The sequence below is a fragment of the Xiphophorus maculatus genome, chromosome 20 (assembly GCF_002775205.1).
Source record: "Xiphophorus maculatus strain JP 163 A chromosome 20, X_maculatus-5.0-male, whole genome shotgun sequence".
Lineage (NCBI taxonomy): Eukaryota > Metazoa > Chordata > Actinopteri > Cyprinodontiformes > Poeciliidae > Xiphophorus > Xiphophorus maculatus.
In genome coordinates, this window is record NC_036462.1 from 29,542,070 (window position 1) to 29,556,919 (window position 14,850).

Below are 14,850 nucleotides of genomic sequence, written 5' to 3' on the forward strand. Positions count from 1 at the left end.
TGAGGAAACACACACCAAGATTATTTGTGGGTGAGAATCAATTTGTCTTATTTCATATTTTTGCCGATTGAAATTTGATAGATAGGACATGCATTTGTATTTAGAAATAATCCAGCACAATCAATATCCTTCTGAAGTCACAATTAGTAAAAAAAAAAAAAAAAAGAGTCCCGTGTATTTAATTTGATCCTAGCTGTTGAATAAGAATCTCAACTTATTAAAGAATATTGGTAAACCTAAAATATCTTGAATACCACGAAACATACTACAGACATCAGGGGGGAAAGTTGAGAAGAGGTTTGAAGTTGGGTGAGGTTCAGTGATGTCAGTAACGTGTTATTTAGTGAAGTTTGTGGTAATCAAGTGATAACATGATTAAGCATCAAGAAGAATAAATGCCTTCGTAAGCCACAGTAAAAACCACCTGAACATGAACTCTATTAATGCTATAAACCAGCAGCCCTGAGTTTCTTATGTGAACAAGATGTGATGTTAGATGACTGATCTAATGTTTCAGTTTAGAAGTGAATGAACTCTTATGTTAGACTCAAGTGTAATCCTGTACATTATAGCTCACAAAAACCTCTCAATATCCAATGCAGGAAATCAGAATATTGTCCCACACTCCTGGACATGTTAGATGTTGCAAACCATAAACATCTTAAGATTTATTCAACAGATTAAAAGTTATAAACCGTGCAAAGATAAAAATGAATTGCCACAAAATTCTAATGTTTCTCCTAATGGAGGGTGCAGAAAGAAATGCCACAGCATCATTAGGCCATGTTGCTCTGGAGAATATGAATGTACTGAGCAGATTCATGATGCATTTACATTATCACATATTCAGAATGCAAGAATGGCATTTAGGGAGTAAAACTGTGAAGATGGTGAGGAGTATTAATGAGCATCGTGACTCATACTTTAACACTGATGTGTTAGTTATGGCTAATAGTTATGGCTCGAAAAGGCTCGAGGGATATTTAAATGTTTTAAATCTTCCAGGAACTTCTTCTGAAAAGTATTATACCTTAAATAATACTGTTAAATTGACAAAAATATAACCCTTTGAAGTCTGATATAGGTGCTGTTAGGGTTAGACATATTCTGTGTGTGTTTTTAGGAGGGGTGACCCCAGAAACTAGCAGCATCCGAACCGTCCACCGTCACGCTGTTATTATTGACTCTTCCCATAAGTTTGATTTATTGATAATATGAACACATGAAGATGCTTTATTGTTCCTATACACACATGGAACAATAAAACACACAACCTATTGGTACCTCTCTTTTAATGACCGAAAAGAACACAATGGTGACTGAACCAACTTGAAACTGACAAAAGGCAATAAATAAAAATGTACTGAACATTAACGAATGAAAATCGTTAACATTTGAAATGTGGCTCAACAGAATTATTTTAAGAAAAACAAACTAATGAAACAGACATGGACAAAAATTGGAAAAATGTTAAACAACGTGAGCTCAGGTATGTTTCTGTCATGGTTTGAGTCTTCTGTGTGTTTATTTTTGAGTTTCTTTGTCTCTGAGTCTCCGTGTTGTCCTGTTGTCGTGTTGGGAATAATCCCCTTGATTATTCCAAGGTGTGTCTCATTCCCTGATTACCTCTTGTGTATTTAGTGTCACCTGTGTCTCTGCGTCTTTGTCTCGTCGTGTTCGTCCAGTTACCTGTGGTCTAGTTTGAGAGCTTTTGCATTCGCTCTTTTGTGCTGTCTGGACTTTGTGCTTTGGATTCTCTGGATTACATTTTCATTATTAAATTCATCATCATCCATCCTACCTGGGTCTCAGCGTCTGCCTCCACCACCACTCACCGCACTTCATGACAGTTTCAAGCTTACAATCATCCAGTCAGTCTATTTATAGGTTGACAAGTCATCAGTATGCTGTTTGGTGACATGGTGTAGCCAACCTTCCTGGTTGTGACCGCAGGAGAAAATTGATGTAAACTGATGACAAATTCAAGAGAAGGATAATATGAGTGTTAACCAAAGACCCAAAAAACAGCCTCCAAAGAAAGTAAAGGTAAATCTCAAGGTTAAGATGCATCAGTGCCAGATCGCACCATCTGTTGTCATTAAGCCAAAGCGAACTTCATGGGAGACATCCAAGGAGAAAAGGACTGGACCTAGTTACGAGCCACAAAGCTTCGGAGAGAGTGTCCTTTTGACATATGAGACAAAACTCAGGTTATTGAGGAAGGAGATGAAACATGCCATTTAGAGAAAGCACCCTGAGACAACTGGAGCCCATGAGGAGTGGGCCAAAATATCTGTGGATAGCTGCAGTCTCAGTCTCATTGACAGCTACAGAAAATGGATTACAGTGACTGCCTCAAACGTTTATGTCACAAAATATAAAGTTCTTTTTTGTTCAGGCCTGTTTCATTAGTTTTTTTTAAAAAACGATTTAGTTGAACTACAATTCATAAGAAATGCCTGATTGTCATTGGTTAGTTTTCGGAAGGAAAAAAAAAACATATATTATTACTTTTGTTGGTTTCAATATATTTCAGTGACCATAGTGGGCTTTTTGGGGTACAAACAATTTTGTCCACATTGTTTAAGTCATGCACAAACTAAAAAAAAAAAAGATTTTAAAGAAACAAAACGGAGAGGTAATGAGAGATCTACAAGTGTAATTTTCTTAAAATCTTATGTGGTCGTACAGCTGCATAACATCACGCTCTTTTCTCCATGCCACAATAAACATTAATAGTCCAAGAAACAATTTCAGTATTTCCATACATGAGTTTCTGTTTACGGTTTGATCTGACCATTTTCCATCAGGGGGTCAGAAATCTAAATGGCAAAGGAGAAGTTGATGGTATGCAATTTTCCTTTCAGTCAATTGTCTTGAAACAGAAATTTCTATTTGCATTGTCAGACTCAGTGGCAGGGCAGAAGAAATTATATGTTTTTTAGAGCAAGACTAACCAAGGAACTCTCTGTGGATCATGCTACTTTAGATGAACAGCTGCTGTGGCTGTGATTACTGCCAGTACAGCCCATTCTTTACCCACTTATTACCACTGCAAGTGGGATTCCACATTGTTAGTTCCTCGAACAATTATATACACATGGGGTCGCTGTGCAGACATTCAGTACTGTGGAGAGGGTAGTTTTTAAGTAAAGCTGATTTTATAGCATTCTTGCACTGTTTTGTTTCAAAGGTCATAAACTGTCTAAATTGCTCATCAGTATGTTTAACTTCCTAGCAAATGGATTCTTAGTAAATATATATATATATATATATATATATATATATATATATATATATATATATACAGTACAGATCAAAAGTTTGGACACACCTTCTCATTGAATTCAATTAGAAAGTGTGTCCAAACTTTTGGTCTGTACTGTATATATATATATATACCTGAGAGGCCCAGGTCTGGGCCAGTTCATTGTTTCTATTTGTCTCAGAAATGCTCTCAGTTTGAATTTCAATCCTATAATTCATGGCAGTGTTTATTAGAATGCTGCGCCATCGGTGTAATTACAAGGTCATTGAGTTCTTTGCAATATTAAAGGAAGGGTCTGAATTTTGCACCGACAGACCAAAGGGGTGGTGAAACTAAGCCTGCTAGAATGAAGTAAGGTAATTAGAGATGTGGGATATGTGTGCACACTGCAAAGCAAACACAACACAATGACACACTCTATGCACTGTTGGGCACTGAAAATAAATTAAACCGAAGAGCACCTGCGTACATGGAATAAAGAATGGCTTATGGCCAGTTAGACATAAAAACTACTTATATTTTAACTTAAAAAGTCACTAAATAATCCATGTAAAGTAACATTTATAATATTTAATACCTATTTAATCAAACCAGAATTTTTAAATAAGCACAATGTGTTATATGTTGTGCATGTTTTATTGCATTTTATCCTCATACACCATACACTCTGATCAGGCATAACATTATGACCAGTATGAGACTGACTGGTCTGTGGTTCAACACTCACATACACAGCAAACTCGTCTGCAGTGTGTATTCTGACACTTCTCCAGCAGAACTGGCAATAAGTTCAGCAGCAATTTCAACTACAGTAGTTTGTTGGTTAGCTCAAACCTTCTCCTCGCTCCTCATATCAAAAGCCTTGACCGCCCCCATGACCCTTTCACCAGTTCACAGTTTCTTCTTTGGTCATCCACCTGTGGCAGGTGGATAACCCAGACATCCACCTGCCACAGTTTGTTAAACCCACTCAAATCGTTGAACCTGCCGATTATTCCTGAATCTAACACTTTGATGACATGATGTCAACTTCCTGCCTAATATATGCCACCTTTGAACAGGTGGGATGAGAAGAGATGATGACTGTTATTCACTTCAAAAGTCAGTGTTATATCAAAAGTTATATTACTCCTGACCGGTGTATTTATTCATCGGTTCTATTAATCGTTTGTCAGGCGCTTCATCGACCTCCCTGCTACGCTCACTGCCTGTCCGTGTTGTTTTACCCTTGTTGCTCTCCGTGTTAACTGGTTCGCCTTCTCATTGGGTTTATCCCAGTTTGGAATAGTGTTTCCTGAGGTCAGGAAGATGACCTTTGAGATGTAACTCATTTATCTTGTTTTTTGTGCTAGGGTTGTTGTTTTTTTTTTAATTATCCTTCTTCACGACAACTATGTAGCTTTTCAGTGGGCTGGCTTCTGATAGCAGTCTTTCAGCAAAATGAACCTAATTTAATCCAATGGAAGTAAAGCCCACTCCATATTTATGGGAGTTCGTTTAAGATTTGAATAAAGCCTGCAAATAGATGTATATTTTACTGCAGTAGCAGCATATGGCATTAAAAATGCAGAGAAATTTGGTCTTTTGTTCGAGTACATTGTTATTTGCTAGGTGAGGAAGAAGTGGGTTTTTGTGCATTAATAATGTCTGACCTTAACAATTCATGTGAACTGAATGTAACAGGATAATTTTTTTAATACATATTGAATTTGTTTCAAGGCTGTCTGGATGTTACGAGATATCTAAGATGCATTCCATGGCTGTCAGGATTTGTGATGCCCATTTCGCTTGGACTCTCTCTTTAAATTGGAAAAAAATAACCCTTTTCACTTGAAGTGGACAGTTTTTCAAAGGCCATTTTCTACTACAGGTGAGTTTTGGTGTTAGACTTGTCACTACATTGGATTTTAATGTGTCATTACACAATGCCAACTACAGACATGACCCTCAACAACAATTGCAAGTAGTTCATCAGGTAAATGGATGACATCAGTTCACTACAATGGCAGTTTTGCAGTTTTTCAAAGACTAGATTTGAAAAATCTATGTATTGGCCCATAAAGCAGCCAGTGGCCTAGAACTGAAACACATTTCTGATTTGTTTGTTAAATATGAAGTATCCTCCTTACACTTTTAGAAACCTCAGGACTGAAATTAAACAAGGTGAAGTGGCATTTAGTTTTGATAGACCTCATCTCTGGAACAAACTCCCTTAAAACTTGAGACGTACAGAGATGTTCCTCTAAATCAAGACTTAAAACACCTTTGTTTAAGGGCAATCAAACAATCTGACAACTGAATAGTTCGATAACATGAGATTAAATGTTAGATTTTGATTTAAAGGGGGCATTTAAATATTTATTACAATATTTAGTACTTTTATACAATGCTTTTAATGGTTTGACATTTGACTCTGTTTCAAGAAATGTCTTCTCTTTGCCTTTGGTGTCCTTTAGGGCAACTTGGATTGATTGCCCTCAGTAATAATGGAGCTAATAAATAAAGTTGCCTTGAATCCGTGGTAGGTGGCTTGATGGATGGATAGAATACCGAAAATTTAACTGTGAGATACTTACAGAGTGCAACCAAAAGATTTGAAGGCTGAATTTTAATTAAAATATCGTGAACCAAGTTAACTTAACAAAGGGTGCTCACATTCATCCAGTCAGGTTTCATGAAATATTTCTATTTCTCATGTTTTTCTCTCAAATGTGTCCATTTTCTTCAGATAGGTTGCACAAGACAAATAACACATCAAACTTCTGAAATTATTTATCTTGGTCTCATCTTTTTAAGCTACAAAAACCTGACATTTTAATGGGGTGTGTAGACTTTCCAGATCCAATGCAGCTTAACAGCTCCACTCAGCAACGTCCTTGGAGGAATTAATGAGCGACTGGGTTGAAGTTGTTAATAAAAAAAAGCACAGGATGTGCTCCTAGATCAAAGCTTTAATACTTATAGATGTCACAAGTTTTGGAGGCTAAGATGAAGAGAGCCCTTATGAATAGCAACAGTATTAATGAACAAACACAGATGGTCATAAAGAGAATAATAAACAAGTGTCCTGGATGTGTGATTTAATTTGCCTGAAGCAGAAGTGCATTTTGCCATAACAACAATATAATCTCATTTTGAATATTAATACAAGTCGTCATAAAAATGATCATTTTTATGATTGTGGGACAAACACTGTTCAACTTATAAAGAGCCAAATTGGGGCGAAAATATCGGGCCAAAATATCAAAAGTGCAGTACAAATGCAGAAACGTACAAACATCACTCACTGCCCATGTCAGAGTAGGGTGGCGACACACCTGAAAGATAACAGCAGCAACGGTGACCTACATAGCGCTATAGGTGCCATGCTTGGAGTCCATCAATAATCGAGCAGTAGAACATAATTCTTTGGAAAAAACATCTACCATTTCAGGTCATTTGGCGCTTATCAGAAAAAATAACTTCTACCTGTATCAGGCTCACCTTTTCAGGGGTTTTCTGTGAGTCGTTCATTTTGTGGTCATCCTGTCTGTCCTGCTTGTCCATGATGGAGTTTCAGCAACCTAAAACGAGAAGGTCACAATACATCATATGAGAAACGTCGCTGCTAGGGAACACCCACAGGGGTGCTGGGGTCATTTCACAACAACATTTGGGGAAGTAAGATTTTTTTATTTTTATTTTTTTATGCAAGCTGCTGATGGAAACATCCGCTGCAAAGGAAGTGACTGTGCATGTAGAGCTTGCAGAAAGCAGCTCAGGATTATGGAATCCTGAGTTAGTGCCCGCCGTGTAAAGTTTTAATAAGATTCAAATAAGAGATAAAACCCAACCAGACTACAGCATGAATCACTGCCTGTTTCTAACCTTCAAATAAGAGAAAATTAAAGATTTTGTCAGCAACACAGTGTGGAAAATCCACAGATGTCCAGCGCTTCGGATAACAGAGTGACTCTGCCCCCTACTGGATTTAAGTGCAACAACACTCCAACGCTGAACAGTGGAAGCTGGCCTGTCCACAATTTACAAGTTGATTTCAGTGACTAACAAAAGGCCATTTCTTTCTTTAATTCAATTCCAAGAATAAAATTAACATATTACATAGACTTGGTATGCAGAGAGTGAGATATTTTAAGCATTCATTTCAATAAAAAGGGATTTTTAATACAGAAATGCTGCTCTAATGGAAGTTCGGTTCATAAAAAGTGCTGAATACTTGGTTGGGTTTTACTGCATCAGTGTGTAGTAGCATTGGTTTCTTGCTCCGCTGAGGTCTTAAAAAACAAGGTTGCTATGATGGTAGCCTCCAGCTTGTTTGCATTGAGTTGGACGGATCCCGTCTTTCTCTTCACAATACTCCACAGATTCTTTATGGGGCCAGTTGGCTGATCAATCAAGCCCAGTGGTACCACAGCAATTAATGCAGGTGCTTTTGTTAGTGTGTGCAGATGAAAAAGTCTAGCTGCAGAATTAAAATCGGAATCCCCTAAAGCTTTTCAGCAGAGGAAACCGTGAAGAGCCCTAAAGTTTTCAGCGTTGACTTTGGATTTCATTCTACACAAACAAGCAAGCAAACAAAGACCAGCAGAAGCAATGGTTCCTCAAATCACCAATGGCTGTGAAAACCTCCCACTGGACCTTAACTTCAACTTCATTTCTGTGCCTCTTTGATCCATCCACACTCTGTAACTTTGATTTCCAAATGAAATTCAAAATGTGCTTTCATCAGAAAAGAAGACTTTGGACAATTGAGCAAGACTCCAGTTCATTGTGTCCTCAACCCAGATAAGACACTTTTATGTGGCCTTCTAGACTCTAATGTGACATATAAATAGAACTGTCAAGATAAAGGGAGTGTAAAATATCATTTTATCAATCAAATCAAAGCAGTTTTTATCTATTTACTGCCTCCAGTTTCATTCAAATTATCATGGAAATTCACACAAAACCAACGAATCCCTACACTTTTGTGAACTAATACATAATTGTGAGTTTATTGCAGATTTTTGGATCTAAGTGACTTTTTACTTTTCTTACTTCTACTAAACAGCTCCTTAAGATTTACTTGATGTCAAATTAGAATCCATAATGATACGGTAAGTAATAAAAAGCACAAATATTTCTAAATTAGTACCACAAACGCTTTGATTTTTATTGCAAAAAAAAATCACAAAAACAATCACAAAATTCTTTAGGGACTGAATATTATTCAATTTTAAGGATTTATTTATATTTTAACAACAGGTTTTATCAATACATTCTGACACAGCTGGCCCTTTAAGAACATTCGTGATCTTGATTTGGCCCAAAATGAAAAAAGTTTGACACCCCTGATCTAAAGAATGAGGCCAATATCATTTTCGTGCACCTTTGTCCTTCCACTCAATTTTTTTTTAAATAAATAATACTCGAAAACAACAATTGTAACTAGCGGTATTGTTAGGGAATTGCAATTTGAGGCTTATTCTGTTTGTTGATGGCGTCAGTGACTGTCTTCTGAACATCTGTCAAGTCAAAAGTCTTCGACATAAATGTGTAGGCCAGGGATCTGTAACTTACACATCCTAAAAAAGAATATATTCCAACTTAACAACAAACAAAACAGATCTAAAAACTTATTACTGGTATTTTTATTCTTTGTGGAAATTTAGTGCAAATGTTGCAGGAAATAATTGAAAATGGTTAAAAATATTAACTGATTTTTTTCAACTTTTGCCATTAAGAACCATTGTAGAATGTAAAAGAGGGACATCCGGCTCCAGAGTCGCAGTTTGCAGACCCCTGCAGTAGATCAAAGCAAAGCATTTCTACAGTAAAATTATTTTTTATTAGTGTTTGTAATACTGTGACCTTCAAAAAAGGAGAGTGCGGAGTTCTCATTAGCTGTAAGTGACTCAATATTAATTTAACTTTTTTTTTTATTGAAATGCCTCTGTATTTGTCAGCAGTTATTGCCTCCGTTTGTAATACCCAATTTATTTCTTATACTTGTTGCAGAGGAAATGAATCCAAACATTCCTTAAAATCTACATTTAGGAATCCCTTGCTACTCCTGGAATCCTTTTGTGTGCCAAATTGTATTTAGACACACTCATTCACATCCCTGATGAAATTATATTACATAACAAGTGAGACTTTGAACTTCAGCCATGACCAGAAACCCTCTGCTACAAAGCAGAGCAGTTAAAAGCTCATGATACGTGAGCAGCATTAAGTTTTAATTGTTTGATGAAAAACTATGTCCATAATGTAAGACTAGCCTACATTTCAAGAAGAATACCAGCCATAAGTAAAATGCTGAAACAACCTGAGAGTGTGTAACATGCGTCATTTGGCTAATGTTTGTTTAACATGAAGCGGAAATCAAAAGTCAGGAGTATTGACCTTAGCATTCCCCCTAACCCAGTAACGTCATCATGATGCTGCCAGAAAGAAAATCCATGTGCTTGAAACATAAGTGCAAAGTGACCCATTTTCTGTACACTTTACATGATTTTAATGTTTTATATTAACTTGATGATTTTTTTTTTTTTTAGCTAAACCCTGCTATTTTACATTCTAACTAGTTTACATGCAGTCAGCATGAACTTTAATGCAGTTTTTACATTGGGTTTGTGCTACATTACTGGAGCTGTTGTTTTTGTTTCTGATGAATGATTTAACAGGGAACTTCAGTGGTTGGGCTAACAAGATTTCATTTAACATGGGTTCTCTTAAACCTACAGAGGTCCAGAATTACACATACAAACTCAAATATTAATAAATATCACCACTCTAATGTCTGGATCTGGTCCCAAAGCAAGTCCTAAAGATACCAAACATTAAGCCACCAACACAGTCCTGGAGTAATTTTTGACTACAGAGTTTGCCAACAAATTGAAAAAGTATTTAAAAGGAAGACTCAAATGAATGTGGTATTTATGTCCATGTTGAATTTATCCAAACTTTAGATTAGAGCTGTAGTTTTTCCTTTAAATACAAATTCAGACTACTATACACAATAATTCAAGCTACATCTATATGAGTGCTGCATTGCAGGAGAGTTTCAGTCTCTTTAACAATGTACTAATTTGAGAAAGTAATATTCTCACCAACTCAAGCTGTAAATGCACTACTATGAAATCTCTTTAATCAACTCTTTTTAAAAAAACATCCTTTCAACTCGCTGGAAGCACAGCTGCAGCAAACCTAATTTCTCTACATCTACATTTCTAAATGCCACCTTTTCACTCTCTTTCAAGACAAAGTAAGTGATTTGTTTTCTCCTCTCAGGGGCTCCATTGACTGGGTTTACATTCAATCAAAATACTTGCAAATGAAAGGGCTCCCGCATTGACTGATGGAGTAAACAAACGACAGCGAGTGATTCAAAGTTGCTCTTAGCTTGTGTAACGCTTAGTGTGAGCAGAAACATGAGGGAGTATGAAAATGCAAAGCGCAATTAAATTAGAATTTACTGCCACACAAAAATCACACAACATGAGACATAACACGGCAACAAGAAATAAGTCTCAGTGTTTACATAATATATAAACCAGAACTACAACAGATCTAAATGACGTTAATACTGTAAATGCATCATATGCTTCCTATGCCTTGGGGGGGAAAAAAACACCATCACCTTCTAAATGTGTATTAAGTTAATATATATATAAACACATTTCATTCACTGACTCCACACTATAAAAACACACTTCCTTTGTCTGCATGACAACAGACCAGACAGTAAAAGTAAAAACATGCATAGGGACATTGTGCAGTAGAAAATGACAGAACTTCTGCAGAACAAGAGAATAATTTACCAAACTGGATCACCTCTACATAAAGGTCCCAGCCCAGGAAAGTGACTGCAATAGTTGAGATCCGCTGGGTTTTCTGTACAAATTAGAGACACAAGCCGGTGCAGCGGGTATATTTACATGCGTACAGACTGTGCAGCCAGAGCAGCAACTGAAAGAACTGCCCTCACATTACCTATAACCATGATAACACTGAGAAATGATTAACTCTGGGAATGTTCGTCCCTTTTCGTTGGGTCGTAATTGCAGTCAAGTCAGCTGCATTCCAGATAAGGGCAAAACTAAAAGCAGCATTTCCATCAGTTTACTGTCTATGAACAAATCTCTATCCCATCCTGTATAACAAACACCACGAAGCGAATAAGTAACATAAAATTAAATTCAAAGATAAATGTTGGGATTTTTATAAGATATTACATTTTAAAAATCATTGGTGTATGCTGACCCTTAGTCATAAAAAAATACATGGAACTCATTTAGTCATAGAGTTCACACTGTTAGGACATACTGTATGTGAATAAAATTGTAGAGATGTTCCTGGTTGTAAATTATTTCATTTGGTTAATTTTTTTATGTTTTCTGAGATAAAAAAAAAAATAAAGTTAGACTTGTTTTGATCTAATGAGGCTGATATTCTACTGTGTTTGCTGTTAATCAGCAACGACCAAGGAAATTTCTAAGCAGGTTTACAAGAAGTTTATGTTTTTGTGTGCGACTCCAAACACTTAAAGAAATTAGAATTGCAGTGAACTGTGGTTCTCAAAAAGCGTAGACTCGAGACAGTGAAAACAAATGCACAACACACTTTTCAAAAACTTGCAGGGAAAAAAGACCCCACAGGGAACACGGGGAGCCAGAGCAGAACAAAAACCATAAATCCAAGAAAAATTTCAGCAGGAAAGAAACTGGGAAAATAACAGGAGGAACCAGCGAAGAGTGAGCAGAAGACGGGTTCAAATACTGAGAGTGTGAACCCTGGAACGAAAGACCTGGCCTGATGAGCTAATGGGTTGCAGGTGTGAGAGAGAGAGAGAAATGGCACAGGGGGCGAGGGAGAGCACACAAGGAATTAGGAAATAAAACTGACACTAAAGAATAACTAAACCTAAGAAATATATTTAAACAAGAGAAGCAAAGACTAACCAGACACAAGAAACAAACATAATAAAAAACTAGAATCACTAAGGAAGTATTGACAAAAAACAGAAACAAGATTGATCATAAAAAAAGAAGCTAAGGAATACAAAATGATTAAACTAGAATAAAATAATCAAAACACCAATCAGACAACCCGAGATCCTAACAGTATCCTTGCATAATATTATTAGCGTATGAGCCCTGGAGCAGGCAACCTCTCCAAAAGAAGAAACTTAATGCCCCGTCAGTTATAAAGTCACTATCCAGAAAGCATTTTATTTTCTGTGTGTGACATGTTGCTGTCCAGCTACTTATCAGTTTGACCAGGGACAGACCATTAAGACTTCTTCTCAAAAAAGATAAGCAGACCAGCATAATAATAATCTGGTTTTAGGTCAAATGTATCCATGTGGCAGGCTAAAAGTGGTTACAGAAAGATTTTTTTCACCTATTTGACACTAAATCTTTTTTTAAAACGTGGTAAATTAAAGTCTACAGACACTGGGTAAGGATTAAAAACGGGGTACGTTTGTGCACACTTTGCATTTTGCTTGCAAGTAATACTAAAGCAACATTTCTCCTTTGTCAGAAACTCAGACTTGAAGAAAAAACATGATAAATTCTCTTTAATGCATGCAAACACTGGGGTCGGAAATGAGAACAATTGCTGAATCAAGAGTCACTCTAATTAAGCCCTAGTGCAGATGTCCATGTTCCCTTACCTTGCAAAACATGTGCCAAGAGCATTTTGTCACAGAGGAGAAAAAAAACAATGAGAGCCTAAAGGATGAACGAACAAATGCCATGCTGGTAGAAAGGCTCCTGTTTAGCCTGCAGGAATAATGAAGTCAGATCAGTCACTATGTCAGGAGCAGGAAGAACGGCCCCTTCATTAACACGACCGGCCAAAGTCCAGAGAAGACCCCAGGAGTGATGGCTTGCAGGTCGGAGCGGAGAAACAACAAAAGGATTACATGTCAAGACAACATGCACACCGTCACCCCACCGAAACATTGTTAGAAAATCAGCAGAACAATACGTCTGCGCGAGTGGAGGAGCTACAGAAAAGCAGCAGAACAACTAAAAAAAAAAACTTTCTCCTCTGGCAAAATTTCTCTGATCAATGGCTGCTTTCTTCTCCGTCCGTCCCACAAAGATCAGGTTCTCTGACACACGGCCAAACATGTGAACCACAATTCTCCACTGTGTGAACGCAGCAGGAGAGCGAAAGGTCAGTATCATGCACTGTATGTAGTGTGATGTTCTAAGTCGTTGTTGTCGGTCTCGTCAAGAGCTCTGTAACGAGATGCAGCTCCTCTGGGACGTCTCTGGCGTCTGGGTAACACCAGTCTTGGGTTACACTCAGAGTGATTGCAAGACTTTGAGCGAGAAGGCGGCTCACGTGACCTAATTCTGCTTTATTTTATACACGGCATTGGGAAAATATTCACATCCTTAAAGTTCCTTCACATTTTGTCACGGTACATCAAATTTCAATGTATTTTAAAGAATCTAAGATGAGTAGAAGTAGCCTAAAATTACTAAGTGGAAGGAAAAAAACGGCTTGATAGACCTAAATAAGACATGAACAACTGCAAAATCTACTGAGGGACGGTTATCTACTTCCATCAGACAAGCAGCCAAGAGACGCAGAATCTGTTGACTAGACAACTCTCGGTCCTCAAATCTGGAGAAGTGGGAAGAAGGATATAATTTTTTTTTATTTAAGTCCTGTTTGCAGTTTCCCACAAGAAAAAGCAAACATTTGAAAGAAGTTCTTTTGACTAACTTTGCCTGCCTCAGTGTTGTTGTTTTGTTTGTTTTTTTGTTCTAAGACCGCAAACACTGAATTTCTTTCCACAGCGCAAGTCTTTCATCACAGACATCATTACTGTCTGCAGCAGCGGACAGTAATGATGAAGTCCAACGCTGGGAGTTAAACATCGACTTCCCTGGGACGGCCAGAGCTCCCCTGGCTCCTCCCAGTCACCAGAAACAAAGTTTTGGTGAATTGTAGGACAAAGGCATTTGACAACAGACTCGTTGACCGTGGAACAAAACTAGATTTGAATAAAAGACAATATGAAAAAAAAAAAGGTATAAAACAAGAAAAAGGAAGCTTACCTTCCGCCGCCTGGACTCTCCCTGTCCCGTAGAAACCCCAAACAAAAACCACTGTAGGCATCTAATTAAGCAGGCAGCATTTATCACATGACAACTAGCTGGCTAACTTAATTTACTGACTCTGGATTTGAAGCAAATGTGATTGGAGACACGGTGTAACCAGAGTGCAGCAGAGGGAGCCCACCTATGTAACATTTAAGTCAATCATTTCCCCTGTTAGCACTATGCAGGCTACTGCTGCTAGCATATGAAACATAACTGAGGGCTAAAAAACCCCATTAAGCAGCACAGACCGCTGTCCAATTCCTGATTGATAGTTGCGATGTTAGCGTAACTGTTTAATTCAACCCCTTCTCAAAATGGTACATTTTTACTTGTAAAATAAAATTTTACATGTAAAAATGTTACTTCCAATTCAGTCGCAGAATACAGTTAGAGCAAAATCCTACACTCCAGCAGCACAAATGTACATTTTCTACTTGCATTTTATATGTTTGCAGGATGCAGGAGGAATCCCAGGGT

General features: G+C 37.4%; 1 protein-coding gene across 3 annotated transcripts in view; it reads right to left on the minus strand.

The window, feature by feature from the left end:
- Nucleotides 1–11,226, minus strand: part of slc2a9 (solute carrier family 2 member 9) — a 118,696-nt gene extending 107,470 nt beyond the window's left edge. Inside the window, exons 1-2 of one of the 3 annotated variants that reach the window (XM_023324771.1) lie at nt 11,071–11,226; nt 6,752–6,831 (exon numbers count right to left, since the gene is read on the minus strand). In XM_023324771.1, the coding sequence (XP_023180539.1) occupies nt 6,752–6,814 (63 nt within the window). In that variant the 5' untranslated portion in view covers nt 6,815–6,831; nt 11,071–11,226. The remainder of the gene's footprint in view (nt 1–6,751; nt 6,832–11,070) is intronic. The other 2 variants (XM_023324770.1, XM_023324769.1) reach the window with 2 other exon arrangements.
- Nucleotides 11,227–14,850: the final 3,624 nt, after the last annotated feature.